The sequence below is a fragment of the Ochotona princeps genome, chromosome 12 (genome assembly GCF_030435755.1).
Source record: "Ochotona princeps isolate mOchPri1 chromosome 12, mOchPri1.hap1, whole genome shotgun sequence".
Classification (NCBI taxonomy): Eukaryota; Metazoa; Chordata; class Mammalia; order Lagomorpha; family Ochotonidae; genus Ochotona; species Ochotona princeps.
Window position 1 is genome coordinate 61,016,291 of NC_080843.1, and position 16,975 is coordinate 61,033,265.

General features: G+C 44.1%; 1 protein-coding gene across 1 annotated transcript in view; it reads left to right on the forward strand.

Moving 5' to 3' along the window:
• The first annotated feature begins 9,617 nt into the window (after window positions 1–9,617).
• Window positions 9,618–16,975, forward strand: part of UBL3 (ubiquitin like 3) — a 60,933-nt gene continuing 53,575 nt past the window's right edge. Inside the window, exon 1 of the mRNA XM_012926700.2 lies at window positions 9,618–9,849. Coding sequence (XP_012782154.1) covers window positions 9,823–9,849 — 27 coding nt within the window. The 5' untranslated portion in view covers window positions 9,618–9,822. The remainder of the gene's footprint in view (window positions 9,850–16,975) is intronic.

Consider the following 16,975-nt stretch of genomic DNA (forward strand, 5'->3'; position numbering starts at 1 on the left):
TCTGTGTAGAGCTGACTTTTCAATGAAAATAAATTAACTTTTATATACATAAATAGAAAAAAACTAAGATTGTGGAAATTTGTACAGAAGTGTGGATGGTTGGCTCAAGAAATATTTAAAAAGTAGACTTTAGATATTGGGGATGAGAGATGGGGAATTCACGGATAGACAATGGCAAGAAAGAAGTAGAGCAAAGAGCAAGAGGTTTGCTGAGCAAGTAGGCGAGTTTCTGGTTTGGAATGTGTTAACTTCAGAATTCCAATGGGGCATAATAGTAGAGAAATCTTGAAGACAAGTTGGGAGGCATGAATCTGGAGCCCAGAAGAGTAATCTATTCCTGAGTTACAAACTTTGGATACTGAAAGCCACTGGGTTGAGAAGTAGAGATTGCATGAGAAGAGAGAAGGGAGGGGAAGGAAGAGGCCAGAACTAGTACTTTGAGGAGTTATCACCATTGAAGGGTTAGATGTGTAGGAATTAAGTAAAGGAGATGAAGAGGGAGCAAAGAGGTAGAACACCTGTAAAGGCTGATGTCTCAGACAACTACATTCTTTACACACTCCAAAAGGGATCTTCAAAGAGTTCATAAAAAATACATATTTAAATATTTTGTACCAAAATAAAAATTCTTTGCTACCATTTTCCATGAAGTCCCCTCATGTTTCCTCTGGTCCTTCCAACAGCCCCGTGAAGTCAAAGCCACTGTGAACCAAACGATACAGTCAAGATATTCACATTTTACTCAGGCAGTCAGTGTGTCGCAATGCAAATGAGTGGCATCCTTGGCATCCAGTGCCACCCATTCTGGCTACAGAGCCCAACCAAGGAATCAGAGCATGGGCCAAAGGTGACAAAGCCTAAAAGATGTCTGTGGTGTCAGGCAGTTGAAAGTCTGTGTGAAGTGTGATGGAGGGAAGGAGAAAAGCGGGAATGCCACAGTGAAGTGAAGGGGCCACCATGTTTGACCCCGATTGGCTGGTTGCATTGCACACCGCCAAGAACTGCCATTCACATTAACTTACAACACCCATCATTTCCTTGAAGGCGTGTGGTACACAGCCTGCTCAGGCTGAGGACATACAGTCTTTGTCATATGCTGTAAAGAAGCTCCACAGGAAAGGAACGAATACAGAGGACCACTGAGAAAGGAGAGAGCTTTTTTCTCAGATAAGAGAAATGTGAGCACCTGTTGGCCCTGAGTAATTGTTAACAGCACCTCCTCTCCCATAGGGTCTCCTGGTCTAGACTATGCATCATGTAATCTCTAGATTACGTACCATGTGAGAAGACAGAGGCAGAAGAACACGGAAGAGAAGAATTCTTTATTGGACCATGATTGTAGAAACAGAAGGGTTGGCAAGTGGACAGGTGGAGAGCTGATTCTTGGAAGAAAGGTGGCAGGATTTTGCCTGAAGTAGGTAGATGAGGAGGTAAGAATAAGTGTGGGTATCAATGGAGAGGGCATGGATACAGTTTGTGAGATTTCTCATTTGACCTATTTGACCTGTGTTTTTTTTTTCCTAAAGGAAGTTACTCGTACATAGTACATTAAACCCATAATTGTACATAGACCATCCCATCCAAACTGACATAACACCCACCACAACATGACTGTCCTCCTCCACTGGTGGTCTCTCAATCTACCATCCTCCATGAAACCAGAAACCTGCCCAATACATATCCCTCTGCTCGCTCTGCGCCCATAACACTTGGGGATCGCTACACTGAAATTGTAACTGACATCTTGTTTTTATATCAGGGCCCAAACCCCTAAGATGGCCCACATGTTCCTCTTAAATAAGACCTCTTGATGGACTGATGGACTGATGTCAGCTCATCCTCACATGTAACTGTGGTGTCAGGCATTTGGTATTTTAAATTTTAGGGGTATGCTTGGACTTACCATGGTCACGGTGGGCCATAAGTGATTATGATGTCACAGTTGGAGGTTCAGATTTCCAGATGCAATTTGAATTACAAAGCCATCCTTTGCCTAAAGGTGACTCAACTGGAATCTCTAGAAGAAGACAAGCAGTGTGGATTGCCCTGTGCTAAGCATAAACAAATAACTGGAAATACATGCTCTAAGAGAGATTGGTATAATAGGGTTTCTATCACTATGGTGGAGTTCCATTTCATCATGACAATTATAACAGTAGTTAACTGAGAGCTGTAATGTGTGAAAATGGTGGTTTTAAATTTATATTTCTACTTGAGGCTGGTGCAACGGCTAACGTGGCTAATTCTCCACCTGCAAGTGCTGGCATCCCATATGGGCTCAGGCTCATGTCCTGGTTGCTCCACTGCCCATCCAGCTTCATACTTGTGACTTGGGAAAGCAGTAGAGGATTACTGAAAGTCTTGAGACATGTACCCGCATGGGAGACTTGAAGAAGTTCCTGACTCCTTTGCTTTGGATCAGCTCAGCTCTGGCCGTTATAGCTGTTTGGAGAGTGAATCAGGAGATGGAAGCTCTTTCTCTCTGTCTCTCCTTCTCTCTATAAATTTGCCTTTTCAAATAAATAAATAAAACTTACATTTATATTTCCAGGTGATATCCTAAAAATTGGCATGCTTCCACTTCTAATTGTATTATTCTCTCTTTTAACAGATGAGGAAATGGAGTACCTGGCTTAAGCTTCAATATCTAGTAACTGTCAGAGCCAGGATTTGAAACCAGAGCCCATTCTTCTGGCCAGTATGTTTGCCCTCTGTCTCTCATCTACGTAAGTTCATTCCAGGTCTTCTATTTTCTCTGTGGCATCAAGTCAAAGGGTGTCATTGTGATGAATTAATCATGTCTGAATCCTCCAAAAAAGATGAGCCTGTAATCTGAGACGAAGGCTCTTGGCATGCCAGTCTAGATACCAAGGGAAACAGGCTCATCACTTCTTTATATTGTTGCTGCCCCTGCAGGACAGTTAAGCTCTTCCATGAAATCCCTACTCGGCATGCTGGAGGGTGGTGTGTGCTAACTGGATTGTTCAGTTTCGGAAGCATGGTCACGAAATTCAACCACGTGGGCAATTGCCCAAGGAGGCGTGACTCAAGAACTGAATCAGCAGGGACAGGGGTCACTCTGTGGCTGCTGCCATTCACCAGATGTAGCAATGTCCATGGTCCACATGGAAGCCTTCCAGAGCAGGCAGCAGGCTCTGAAGAAGTCGCTTCTCAAGTCCTTATTCTGCTCTATTAAATATGAATATAAAGTACAATACATTTATTGATAAACAGTCCCACTATCTTGTTTGGTGAACACAGTAAAATACAAGTCTAGCAATTGCAGATAAATCAACCAGTTAAAAAAAACTAGAGGTAAAAGACTATACACCATGACTATGCTAGAGATTACTGGAGTACAAGGATTGGATTTAAGGAGAGTTCCAAATTAATTGGAATTAAGGAGAGTTAGCAGGACTACACTGAGAGAAATATAATATTTGCATGGTAGTTTAGAAATTTTAAACAGGGGCTGGTAGATGGCTTATGGGATATTCCTCCCCCTGCCTGCACCATCATCTCATATGGGTGCCAGTTCGTGCCCCAGCAGCTCCACTTCCCATCCAGCTCCCTGCTTGTGTCCTGGGATGGCAATTGAGGCTTAAATTGAGGCCCAAAGCCTTGGAACCCTGTACCCACATGGGAAGCCAGGAAGAAGCACCTGGCTTCAGATCGGCTCAGCTCCAGCCATTGCAGTCATTTGGGGAATGAACCAGTGAATGGAAGATTTCTCTGTCTCTCTTTCTCTCTGTAAATCTGCTTTTCCAAAAATAAAAAAATAAAAAAATAGAATTTCATTACTTTAGACATTAAATTTTTTTCTCATTGAATAATCCTTTGATTAGGGCTTACTTCCATTATAATCAAAACTAGGAATGACTGTGCTTTATGAAAATTCTGTACTTATTTGACATAGCGAATCATGATTTAACATAAAATTGAGTAATAGTTCAACCAACATAGAGTGCAACTATGAATTATGCCTTTTTGTCTGTTGGAACATCTTAGAGGAAACTCATTCTTGGGTACATTTTAAAATTACAAAAAAATAGAAAAAAATGTGACTGCTCTTAAGAAGTTTCTACTTCTTCATTTATGGGGGGAAGGAAGAGATGGAGATGACATCATGTCTGAATTGCTTTCCAGCTCCAGTACTGAGTGATTTAACAAACCTGTAGTGTGGGTAAAAGTAGGGTCAGGTCAACCCACGGAGCATCAATAGCACACAAAATGAAAGAACTGCACGACTTTCCTGGTGGTCCGTGAATTAGACCTCCCAAATGAGGTTCACACTTTTTTGCAAAAATAGCTAAACCCATGTGTGTGTTAAAAGAACGTAACTCTTGCTGATTTCACAATGAAATTCCGCAGTCTTAACCTGTAAACCATCCTTCTTGCCATTAGCAATTTCTTCTTAGTAACTATACTGAACTTTGGAATCATTTCTGAGTAAACAAAACACCTCAAAACCTGAAGATAGCATTAAGAAGATAATCCTTGATTACAGAATCATGAGACCGGGAAGCAGTTAGAGAGGTCACACGTTCATTTCTTCTGTGAACTTAGTGACAAGGTGTTTTGAGTGCTATTCCCTATGCCAAGCCCCAGGGACATGGAATGAAAAAAACCCACCTTGATCCTTCAAAAGTTCATATGTGGTTGGAGGCCCATGACACACAGTGATAGGAAGGTAAATGACAAAGGCAAATAGCAAAGCTGGGGCCTGACACAATGGCTCGGTGGCTGAATCCTCACCTTGCAAGCATCGAGATCCCGTATGGGTGTCAGTTTGTCCCTGGCTGCTCTACTTCCCGTCTAGCTCCCTGCTTGTGGCCTGGGAAAACATTGGAGAATGGCCCAAAGCCTTGGGACCGTACGCCCATGTAGGAGAACTGGAAGAGGCTCCTGGCTCCTGGATTCACATTGGCTCAACTCTGAACCAGTGGATAGAAGATTTCTATCTCTCTCTCTCTCTCCCTTTTAATGATACATTTCCATAGGCTCTGGGATTTTACTTACTCCCTTCCCAATCCCCCCCGCCACTGATTTCCCCAATTTTATTACAATAGTACAGTTTTTCATAAATAGTCATAAGTTCGTCATTGTACTATGTAAGTGTATCCTCACATTGTGGGCATGGACAATGGCAGAGAGTCCAGCATCCTATTGTCAAGCTGTATTTAACAGTTTCTTTGGGAGTCCATCTTTGCTTTGGAAGTAGAGATGCATACTGCACCGTATCTTCATATCTGGACATGACGGTCTCTACTACTCTATCACAGTTACTATACATCTCCTTAAGTGAAAATCCATAAAACAAAATCAACAACAGGAAGAAAAATAGAACTTTACAATGTCATGAAGTTAAATAACGTTCTACTGAATGACTAATGTGTAGCTGAAAAAAATAAGAAAATCAAATACCTTCTTGAAGAAACTGATGCTACTGTCTGACCTATGAGTTAGTGAAGAATTTAATAAGAGAAAAAACTGTTTTGAAGAAATGAAAATAAAAATTAAAATATCAAAATCCATTAGATATAGCAAAAACAGTATTGAAAGCACTATTGGAAGGTCTTTCTCTTGTCTCTCTTCCCTGTAAATCTGATCTGCCTTTCCAATAAAAATAAAATAAATTAAAAAATAAGAACAAAGCTGCCAGTTTGTGGCACAGTGGGCATTGCCTCCTTATGCGTTTAGGATGGATGACCCAGGAGATGTATTATGAAAGTAAACTATTTGGAAATAAAGAATATGATTTCTAAACTTTAACAGGTGGATAAACATACTCAAATGACCATAAACCCGGGGTTTACTCCAGGGATAATCATGAGTCTACAGGGCCCAGTGATCTCCCAAATGAGTGATCTTCTAGGGAGAAGCACCAGCAAGGGAAGAGGGCTTACTCCCTGTGGTGTCCCCCCCTGAGGACTCGTGGCACATCTTTCTCTGCCTCTTGTGGCATTCACCTTCTCCCCCATCTTTTGTAAATGACAACAGGTGGCAAAGTGGGATCAACTCACAAGGTTATTATAGGTCTCATAGGAAGTCATGTTTCCAATTAAATTTATGAGTTTCCCTGAGAAAACCCTGAAGGAGTGATCCTGAAACGGGAATCACTTTAGACCTTTTCAAAACATGGGCAACAGGAGAGGTATATTTCAATAACTTTACTGAGATACAATTTAAATATTATATACCCACCACTTTCTCAATAGGCAAAAGAGTAAAATCCACCCAAGTGTCCACTGACGAATGAATGGGTGAGCAAACTGTGCATAAAATATGCATACAACTACACGTAAAGGAAGGATATCTGGATTTAGCTACTGCTTGGATGAACTGTAGAAGTCTGGTGGGCGTTCAGCAACCCAAACCCCAGAGAATGCTGTCTAGGATATCTAGAGTTGTATAGCCATCACTATAATCTAATTTTAGAGCAGTTTGTTCACTCCTCCGCGCTCCCACCCAAAGAAAGCCAAACTCCTTATCTCCATAACCCATCACTTAGGGAAGATTTTTATTTAAAAGACCGTGGCTGCTCTGCTCTGTTGTCCTAGGACTTGACATTCATAGACTCTTGGAAAAGAACCTAGAGATTTAGTTCAGGCTCAGAAAAGCGACGGGCTTTGGCGAAGGTCACACAGCTAACACATGGCCAAGCCAGGCCTTTTGTTTCCCTGTGAAGTTATTTTTCCCATTATAAAAATGCTGTGTCATTCACTTCCTTCCAACTGGTGCTGACAATAGGTTTCTGGGATTGAGATGCTATCCTTCCCTGCTGTGGACAGCTGGGCTCCTGTCTGCAGCCCCAGTCTCATCCGCCTGAGCTCCGCTGCGGGCAGAGAGCACTGAAAGGAAATGTGCAAGCATATTCAGGACCGCTTCCCAGAGCATTCCTACGTCAGGCAGGAGTTGCAAGTTTTCTTGAGAGTAATGTCTGAGCTCTCTTAGAAGAGTGGGAAGCTTAACCTCTTATACTAGGAAAAGACGTGGGCTTTTGGACAGGTGGAGGCGGTAACAGGTAGCAGCAGCAACATCACAAGGAGAAACTGGCCATGTCTTGGGCTGGTGGACCGCAGCCATGCTACGCCCTGCCAGAAGGGCTGTGGAAGAGCAGCACAGAGGCCTGGTGAGTTGGAGCTTTGATATTTCCTGTCATCTGAACCCCTGGCAGCGTGCAGGCCCAGCAGAGCCAGGGCCAGGGCTGTCATTGGATCAAAGTCAAGGAGAGGGGCCAGCTTTGTTGAGTGAGGACCTTCCAGATGTGTTCCACCATCGCTCTTGTACTTGGCCATCACAGTGTTGTCCACTTGCCTGTTTTCCCAGACGGCTAGTTGACGGGCAGCAGCTCTGTGATGGCCAAACAGAGGCCCTGGATAATCATCCCACGATGAACAGATTGAGAAGTATCAGCACAAAGTCCTGGAGTCAAGTGGTGTGGCAAGACTGGGTGCCCGCTTCACAGCACCATCTGATCTCTTCCTCCAGCCAGGCGGCAGGGGCAGATACTCCATTCTGTGAGTTTCTATGTGATGAGACAAACCCGTTTGGAGAGACGGCCATGGGGAATGACACAGGCTTCCAGACACTAAGATCCCTGAGGACGGTGACTGGATCATTCATTTTTAATTTCCCAGTGCCTAGCATAGTGTCCAGCACATCTGTCCCCTGAGTGAGAGAATGAGTGGCACCATTTCACATCCCGTGACGCGTGATTATTAAGAGTGATTTATTTCCCATGCATGAAGTCATCCTCCCAAGTGCCTGCCTCCACCTTATCCCGGGAAGGGAAGCAAGGCTGGCTCACACATGATGTCACAGTCGTAGGTCGGAGAGCTGGCTCCCAAGCTCCGAATCCACTAGCATTTTATGCAGGTGTTTTATCGAGCTGCCCTTTTGAAAGTACTTCGCCCAAGGACCTAGAAAGAGACGCGCTGGGATTCAGACGAACATTTGTGGTTTCTGTGTTTTGTTCCTAAATTTGGACTAGACACATTATTCACCCAAATCTCTCAACGACGACAATTGCTCTCTGCTGTTTGTTAGCCCCTGCACAGGATGTACAGGTCTTCATTCCACCAGGAGTTAGAATCTAGCCGCTAGCTTGGTAAACTGGATCCCCACGCAGTTTGTAGTAGTCATTTCCTGAAACAGACTTGATGCGAGGCACTATCGTATCTAATGCAGTTTTTGGTAATTTCAATTAACTAGATTGTAGCTTCACAGCTCTGAGTCTTCAAGTTACACATGTTCAAACATTCTCACTGCCTAATGAGATTCTTGTTCCTCTTGAACTTCTATGACCTTATAGGAAATCAATGATTGCTTCTGATCTTCAAAATGTGATGTTGAGAGGAACTAAAAGAAATCCTTTTGCCAAAGGACTGGGATTGCAGGAGCTGGGAAAGCTGCTGCAACTGTGTGTGCATATTATGCATGAGGAATGTCTCTGTGCAGAATGATTTCCCCGCAACCATTCACAAGATCACAGCATTCCCGGTGGCAGGGTATCTCCTAACTCCGAAGCTTCACCAAGCCAGGAACGGGAGCTTTCCTTTCCTAGCAACTGTTGCTACGAGGGGCGTGGCTTCGGAGTCGCGCCAGGACGCGTTCGGCGCCCCCCCGGGCCTGCTCCCCGAGGAGACTACATTTCCCATGATGCCCGCGGGCGATCTCTTTAGTGACGCACTTGGTGTTCTCGAAGTGAGGGTGAGAGGGGGCGGCGGCCGCGTGAGGGGCACCGCGTTCCACCCGGTGTCCCCGACTCGCGCTCGGGCAGCCGCCGCCGCCGCCGTCGCCATGTTGGTTTGAGGGGCTATGACAGGAGGCGTCCGCGGCGTGTGGGACTGAAAAGTGGAGGACGATCAGGAGGAGGAGACACAAAGCTCTGAGAGAGGAAACCCTTCCCGGCCTGAGGCGCGGGGAGGACCCGGCCCCTTCCGGGGAGCCGCCGGAGCTCGCGAGGCCGGGGCGGGGAGGAGAAGGCGGGGACGCGGGAGGCGGAGGCGGCGGAGCAGCGCCGAGGAACCCGAGACGATGCGAGCCGAGCTCCGGCGCTGCCGGGAGGCGCTGGCGGCCTGAGCCCCGAGGGCCGGTGGGCTGTGCTGCTCGCGCTCGCCTCGTGCGCGCGGGGAGAGGGGCTTCGGCGGCGGCTCCCGGCGCACTTCCATGCCCTTGAGCGCGGCTTGGGGCGGCCCGGCTCTCCGCCCCGGCGACGGCGGCGGCGGCGCCAGTTGAGCCCTTGTGTTTTGTGTTTGTTTGTTGTTTTTTTTTTTTTCCCCTCCTCCCCGCGCTCGGGCTGCTCGGCGAGGTCGCCCCTGCAGCCACGCAGCGGCTCGCGCGTCCATGTGTAGTGCCATAGCACTCTGTGTACCCGCGCGCCGGGGCGTTTTTCTCCTGCTTAATGAAGACTTGACTCGGGAGCGAGTGTGAATCACTGCCGGGGCCGGGAAAGGAGGAAGGCGGATTTAACCCCCTCCCACCCCGCCTCAAGTCCGTGTGTCACTCGGCTCGCTCGTTCACCTGGCGCGACTGGTCCTAAGGGCTGTTGCTGCCGCCACTGCCCACCACCCGGAGACGTTGCTGCTCGTCGCCCGCGACCTCGGCCTGGGCCGGCACTTCGATTACGGAATAACTACTTCTGTTTATGTTTTTAAATTATTATTATTATTTTTATTTTTGCAAAGCACATCACAAACCAGTTGACATCCTGAAGGTTGATTTCTGCAGCTTTTGAAGACTTTTTGATCTTTTTTGTTGGTTGTGTGGTTTTTTTTTTTTTTTTTGGAGTAAACATCTGAGTGCTTGTCAAACGGCAAGATGTCCAGTAATGTCCCAGCGGATATGGTAAGTGAAGGATATACGTTGTGACACACTTTGATTTAATTTGCGGTTTCCAACCTAAGAATGATCAGCAAGGGACGCCGGCGTGCGGGGAGCCAGGAGGAGGATGCCGGGTTTTGGAGGGGGGACCTGCCCAAGAAGCCGCCGGCGGTTGGGGGATTTGGAGAAGTTGCCGCTTACCATTTCTCCTTTTTTTCTCCCTTCTCCCAAAAAGTACTGCTTCAAAAAAAAAAAAAAAAAAAAAAAAGGATTTTTGTCTTTTTGGTGGTGAGTTCTCAAAACCCCGCGGACCGCGGAGAAGTCGAGGGAGACGGAATGAGGCAGAGGCAGCTGGCAGGGGTGAGGGGAGACGAGCGCGTCTCGCCGCGGGGCTGCAAGCCTCGGCACACTCGTATTGGAAAGGCTGCCCCCCAAACCGCCAGCGGCCGGGAGTCGGGGCAGGGGGTCGGGGCCGGAGTCGGGGCCGGGGATCGCGCCCTGGGCGCACGAACCGGGCTGCCCAGGGGAGCGCACACACCCGGACGTTTCGGCTATTTCCTGCGACTGTGCCAGGGAGTCCGTGATATAACCTGGTAGACTTTGGAAGCGCTCGCGAGCTTTGCTCCCATTGCGGAGTCGGAAACAAACAAACAGAAAGGCCTTTTGTTTATCGGCGCTTTTTTTTTTTTTCTCGTTAAGAGTTAGATTTAAGCTTGGGAGGCTGCGGACTCGCTGTAACCCCGTGTGTAGCCTTACCGCGCTGGCGGTGGCTGTGTGTGTGTGTGTGTGTGTGTGTGTGTAATGACATTTTGCAGCTCCGAAGATCCAGAATGCTGTGAACCGAAAGTTGGGGGACCGTGTTTGTGAAAAAATGCAAGTTAGTGAGATTGTGCTTAACAAATGAGCGTGAAGCCCAGCGGGGGTGGCGGAAATAGAATTGCACTTGGCAGGTGATAGCCTTTTCAAACGTCATATTTCTGTGGGAGCAAGCCTCATTTAAAGATAGGAAACATTAAGAGAACTCTCGGCGACGTAGGTTGATCTGGGTGTAAAGACGTTTTGCTTGGGTTTGGTTTTAATGCGTGATTTAAATGCCCACGGACCACGGGGTTCTTGGGTGGCCACCCAGCAACCCCTCCTCTTTCCGGAGTCCTAGGACTCCTGCATTGTCCTTGTAGTTTTCCTGTCCCTCCCGAGAATAGGGAGGGTGGCTGGAAGTGGGCCCCTCCACCCTGCTCCTGAAGTTGCCGGGCCGGGAAGTCCCATTTCCCCTGCCTGATGAGTGATGAGTGGGCTTGTCGCCTCCAGCCAAGATTTATTCTCGCTCAAGCCTCCATTTTAGATCATCCCAGTGCCAGATAGGGTCACCGTAAGTACCACTTACCCTGTCACACAGGTTATAATGAAATGGATTGATGTCATTAAAACCATGTCAATACTTTCTTCAGGCCCAGAGATGAAGACAGGCTGAAACAGTGCGTAGTGTCAGTCGTGGACTGAGTTAATTTGGGGAATGCCTTCTCTTAAGCCGCGGGAGGTTTTGGAAGCTGACCTTAACTTGAAGGGATCAGGAAGTAGGGGGCAAGCTTTTGTTACCAGTTGCAGTTACTAAACTCAAGCATCTGAGATGGCCGGTCAAGGCCCTGGTGATCGCGTGGTGCTTTGAGATCCCCTGATTAAAGGTGATCTGCAAGGGCAGAGCTCTATTATGTAATCAACACAGACCGCCCGCTGATGCTGTTGCAGAGTGTGAATGAGGAGAGGCGCGGGTTCCACAGTTCCGAGTATTTTTCCGGTCTTGTTTTCTAGCTGTTCAGCTTGTCAGAGGTTAAGATTGCGTTCTTTGATAACGCCTTTTGAACCCTTATTTGCTTACATTGCATTTTTGCCCGCCAAGTACCTTCATTTGCTATATGCCCAACATTCTCAACTTTTTGAAAATGCACTACACCAACAATTGTCTAGAAGTTGTCAAACACTTCATATTTGTAGGCAATTAATTTAAACTTACCTTCATGACAAACTGAGAAGTTTACCACTCTTTGGATCTTGGAAAGTCCTTCCTCCACTCCCACGTCTTTTCCAAAGCATTCCCTTTGCTGCACAGTTCTAAATTGATTAGGGTAAGTATTATTACAGTCCATAAATTTCCAAGTCTGAATATATGCATTTTTTCTAGTTGCAGTAAAACATTAAGCTTCCTAAGCATTGACAGCTAGTATGTGCTATTGAGAAATAAATGTGACACTGTTTTGCAGTTTAATGGTGTTTGTGGGTTGTGCAGAAAATCCTGCTGGGGAGATGAGTGAAGTTATAACCCTTGTCATATTTTAATTAGAAGTAATTCAGTCTTATGCTACAAAAATTGCTAAATGAGTGAATTTTTTTTTCTAGCCACTATGATCCTGACTGACTTTAGAATCAGTTTTTAAAATGTCATGTTTTGTTTTGTAAATAGAAATCACATTTATAATTTATTATTAAACATTCAGTACCTCTGTATGTCTACCATAAAAGGTGTCTCATTTTTGATATACAAGTTTAACCATTTTTTGGAGGGAGGAGTTGCACTCTAATGTAGGGATTTGCTGTACCCTTTAAAAATAATGTGCAGTTGGTATGCTCCTAATTAGCATTCTAGAATATGTATGTCCTAAAAATATTATGAATGCATTTACATGAAATACTGAGTTTTTTCCTTTTCTGATTGCATTTGAATTAGATTTACTAACATTCTCTGTAGTGATTGTGAAAAATGTGAATGTGTCTGAACAGAGTGTCATTACTATACACAGACATTAGTTAAGTGATTCAATTCCTTTACATCCTTTTTTCCAGACCAGATCGTAGTTCAGGATCGGGCAGTATTTTTCTCACATATAATTTTAGCATGATTTAATGTCAATAGACATCGACTTTCTGTAGGAAAAGGTTTGTTATCGGTGTTAGTAATAAAGCGCAAGATTTGGTAGATAAAGTAGTGATTTTGTTTTCTGGATTGGAAAAGATACCAACAAATACATCCTTAAGTTTGTGAAAACATTATATGCCACAAATTTGTGGTATCATTTAGCACTTTTATCTTAAATTGTATTTTATTATATCCCTGTAATGTAATATTCTATTGATGTTGAAATTGTAGCAGATGTAACAATTTTTAGTCCTGGGTTGAAGGAGATAATGAGAAATCAGGATTTTTTCATTGTATTTTATGTGCTAAATTAGTATCTATTGTGATTTTTGACATGTATTTTCCATTCATGTAAGAAATATTGGAGCCCTCTTGTGGACAGGAAATTACTAAAATGAATTTCCTTTCAAAGTAAATCTTTATTCCAAGTTCAAGTAAAATGACAGATTGACAGATGTAGAAACACCAGGGGGAAAGGCCATGTTGAGTAAAAGGTTTAGAGAATAGAAAATTATTAACCCTGAGAAAAGTGTACCAGATCTAATGCCAGAAGAGTTTTGTAGTTGGAGCTGCAGCTTATTTTCCTATCTCTGCTAGACCCTCATTTCAAATATAAGTTGGGAGGTTTTAGAAGATAGAGGATAGATAAATACACAGTCAGCCTTCTTACAGCCACCGCCTGTATTTCTGTGGATTCAACCAACTTGCGTCAAGAGTGCTGAGGAAAAAGGTTTTTGCCTGTGCTGGACATGCTTGTCACTTTGCCTCAGCAGTACAGTATAACAGGTATAGCACTGGCTTTGTGTTAGATGGTCTAAGCGGTCTAGAGATGGTTCAAGTGTGGAAGCACAGCTGTGTGGGGTTGCACGCAAAGATAATGCCATTATATCGAAGGTCCTTGAGCCTCTGTAGAGTTTGATTTGGGCTGGGTGTGTATGTACCTTAATGGGTAGCTTAACAAGTAATGTATCTCTAAATTGTTTCTTTAGTATGTCTTATTTGGTGTTTGAAATTAAATGTTTTATTATGAGAAATTATTTTCTCCAGCATTGCCTCCTTTCTGGCCTGGAATCCTGCTGTTGCTCTTGTCCCCTCCTCTAAAACAGCCCCAAGTTCCTTTGATCCTTTATTCTCTATCTCTTGGTTTGCTCCCCAAATAGCTATAATAGCCAGAGCTGTGCTGGTCCAAAACCAGGAGCCAAGAGCTTTGTTTGGGTCTTCCACATGGGTGCAGGAACCCAAAATGAACCATCCTCCACTGCTTTCCCATGCCATCGGTAGGTAGCTGGATCCTAAGTGGAGCATCTGGAACTAAATAGGATGCTGGTACCACAGGCAGAGGATTATTCCAGTATGCCACCATGCTGGCCACACATCTCCCATAATTTCTAAGTTAAAAGAGACATTTCTTCATTCAGGAAACATTACTATCATTGTTTCTTATGGAAAAAGCAGTTATTGTTCTATACTGTAACTGTTGACAGAAGTGTTAATATAAAGTAATGTCTGCTTCTGTTATCATTTTATGATACAATTCCATAGGCTCCTGGCATTTCCCTTATCCCCTCCCCAATTTCCTCCCCCCCACCTAGTTCCTCTATATCATTACTAAAATATAGTTCTTCATACACAGTCATATGTCCATCATTGCAGGCATGGATAATGGCAGAGAGTCCAGCATCCTATTGTCAAGATATAGTGAACAGTTTCGTTGTAAGTCCATCTTTGGAAGCAGAAATGCATACCACACTGCATCCTCACATCTGGATGTTAGTCTCCATTTCACAGCTACTGTACATCCCCTTAAATGAAAAGTCATGACACAAAATCAACAATAGAAACAAAAATAGAAATTTACAATGCCATGAAGTTAAATGACATGTTACTAGATATGACAGTCTCCATTACACAGCTACTATACATCCCTTTAAATGAAAAGCCACAAAACAAAACAAAATCAACATCAGGGAGAAAAAAGAAATTAACAACACCATGAAGTTAAATAACATGCTACTAAATGACTAATGTGTAGCTGAAGAAATGAAAATCAAGAACTTTCTTGACGAAAATGATGCTACTATATGATCTATGAGTCATTGAAGAATTTAATCAGAAGAAAGTGTTTTGAAGAGATGAAACTAACAGAAAACAACAAAATCCATGTGATAAAATTTCCGCTGATTTTTGTTGAAGTGTGTCTCTTCTAGACAATAAATAGATGTTGTTTTGTTTTTTAATCCAGTCTACTAATCTATGATGTTTGATTGAGCTTAAGCCATTTACATTCAAAGTTAATATGAATGGATGATAATTGGTCCTGTCATTTTAGCAACTGGTTGTTAATTGATTTAGTCTTCCCTTGTTGTTTTACTGGAAAGTTCTTCACATTTGCCTTTGATTTTGGTGGGTGCTATTCCTCTTCTCTGTCAAGAGAACATCTTGAAGTATCCTTTGTAGGGCAAGTTTGGAAGAGGCAAATACTTTTAACTTTTCTTTACTGTGGAAGAATTTTATTTCATTTTCAAAGACAAAAGAAAGCTTTGCTGGATATGTTATCCTAGGCCGGCAATTTTTTTTTCTTTTAGAATCTGGAATATGTCACTCCATTCTTTTGCCTGTGGAGTTTCCTGTGAGAGATCTCCTATGAGTTTAATTGGCATTCCTTTATATGTCAATTGATTTTTTTCACGTGCATATATAAGGATCTTTTCCTTATGTTCAGTTGAAGAGAGCTTGATGATCATGTGTCTTGGTGAAGATCTCTTTTTGATCAAGTCTGTTGGGAGTTCTGTGCCCCTCCTGGATGTTGTTTCCCAATTCTTTCTCCAGATTAGGGAAATTTTCCTTCATTATTTCATTAGCTACATTTGCAAACTCAGCTTCTCTTTCTGCTCCTTCTGGGACTCCCATAACTCATATATTTGGCCTCTTAATAGTGTTGTTCAATTCCTCAATACTTTTTTTGGCCTGATCCAGCTCTGCTTCCAGCTTTTTGTTTGCTTCCCCCTGATGATAGGAAATACCTTCCAATTCTGAGAGTCTTTCTTCTGCTTGCTTCATTCTATTTTGGAGACTCTCCATTGTACTTTTAATTTGCTTTACTGTGTTCTTAATTTCTGATATATCAGCCTTGATTTGCTTTATTGCTTCCTTAAATTCTTTGAACTCTTGTATGTGCTTCTCATTGTTGATCAGAATCTTTAAAATGAGTTTTATGAATTCTGTGTGCCCCATTTTCTTGATGTCTTCCTCAGTAAACTTAGGTTGGCATAGGGTTTTGCTCCTTTGCAGGGGAGTTTTCGGTAATACTCATTGTGCCTTTGTCTCTTCTTTTGCTCTTGGTCATTGCACTTCTGGTTGGCAGAGTCTTCTCCTTGGGGCAGGTTTCTAAGCTGTGTCACCCACAGGTCTACAATGCGATTTTACTTATTGTAGTTGGTACACAACTTTTTGCTTGCCGCCACTTGTGCTACTCCTTCCATCGAGTTCCAGGTCTGGGTTCTTATGTTAGATTTCCACTGTGGTCTCCACAGCCCCAGCTCCTGGCTCACCACTCTCCACCTCCTGTGATACCATGCTGAGGCTGCACTGTTGTCTCTGCAACCTTTATCCCACTTTTGGTTGGAGCAGGTACCAGGATTAGAGAGACACCTTGTGTCCTATATAGATAGTTGGTGGTGCTGATCTTGCCAGAACCTGTTGGACATTAGGTCTGGGTGCCACACGGACCTATTTTGTATGATGCCACAGTTGGTATTATTTCCCTGCAGGACCAGTGCAATCCACGGAACTCAGTAAGTTCTCGCGAACTCAGCACATGCACAGTTCACTATTGTCCCCTACAGTCCTAAAGCTATTGCCACAGCGTACAAAAAATGGCGCCTGATGTACCACTACTAGAGTTCTTGATCTGCTGGCCATCAGGTCTGAGGGCTACCCAGACCTGTCTTGGGTGGAACCTGTAAAATGCCACGTTACTGCAGTTCACTGAGTCAGAAATGAGCTCACTCCCAACTCAGTGTATGCTTAGTTCTTTTCCTTGCCTTTGCCTCCTTATGCAAAATGGCGCCCAATTCAGCTCTAGGGGACTGACTGGCTGTGAAATCCACCCTGTTCTCACACTGTCTGTCTGGGATCTGCTGCTCTGTCTTTGCTCTTGGTCAAATCAAACAAACCAGCAGGACAGACAGTTCTTTGTCTGGGTTTACCTCCCCAGCTCCCAGTGAAAGTCCCTTCCCA